The sequence below is a fragment of the Nestor notabilis genome, unplaced genomic scaffold (assembly GCF_000696875.1).
Source record: "Nestor notabilis isolate BGI_N333 unplaced genomic scaffold, ASM69687v1 scaffold27881, whole genome shotgun sequence".
NCBI classification, from domain to species: Eukaryota; Metazoa; Chordata; class Aves; order Psittaciformes; family Psittacidae; genus Nestor; species Nestor notabilis.
The window spans coordinates 1-386 of NW_009914661.1; the positions used below are offsets into that span (position 1 = coordinate 1).

General features: G+C 65.0%; 1 protein-coding gene across 1 annotated transcript; it reads left to right on the forward strand.

Annotated features, from left to right (window-relative positions):
* Positions 1 to 6: 6 nt before the first annotated feature.
* Positions 7 to 379, forward strand: LOC104412921 (glycoprotein-N-acetylgalactosamine 3-beta-galactosyltransferase 1-B-like; the record flags this gene model as incomplete). Its single annotated transcript, XM_010023763.1, has 1 exon — positions 7 to 379. A coding segment is annotated over one exon (373 nt), but the record flags the coding sequence as incomplete, so codon positions are not given.
* Between the last annotated feature and the right edge of the window lie 7 nt (positions 380 to 386).

The window sequence follows — 386 nt, forward strand, 5'->3', positions numbered from 1 at the left end:
CTGTGCTGGGTGATGACCAGTCCCAGCACCCTGGACACCAGAGCCCGGCACGTGCGGGAAACCTGGGCCCGACACTGCAACGTGGTGCTGTTCATGAGCTCAGCACCAGAGCCAAGCTTCCCGGCCGTGGGGCTGCCCGTGGGGGAAGGTCGCCACCAGCTCTATTGGAAAACCATCCGCGCCTTCCAGTACGTGCACAAGCATCACCTTGACCAGGCCGACTGGTTCCTCAAGGCGGACGATGACACCTTCGTGGTGGTGGCCAACCTGCGCTGGCTCCTGGCCGGGCGCTCCCCAGAGACCCCCCTGTACCTGGGGAAGAGGTTCAAGCCCTTTGTGCGCCAGGGCTACATGAGCGGAGGGGCCGGGTACGTGCTCAGCAGAGG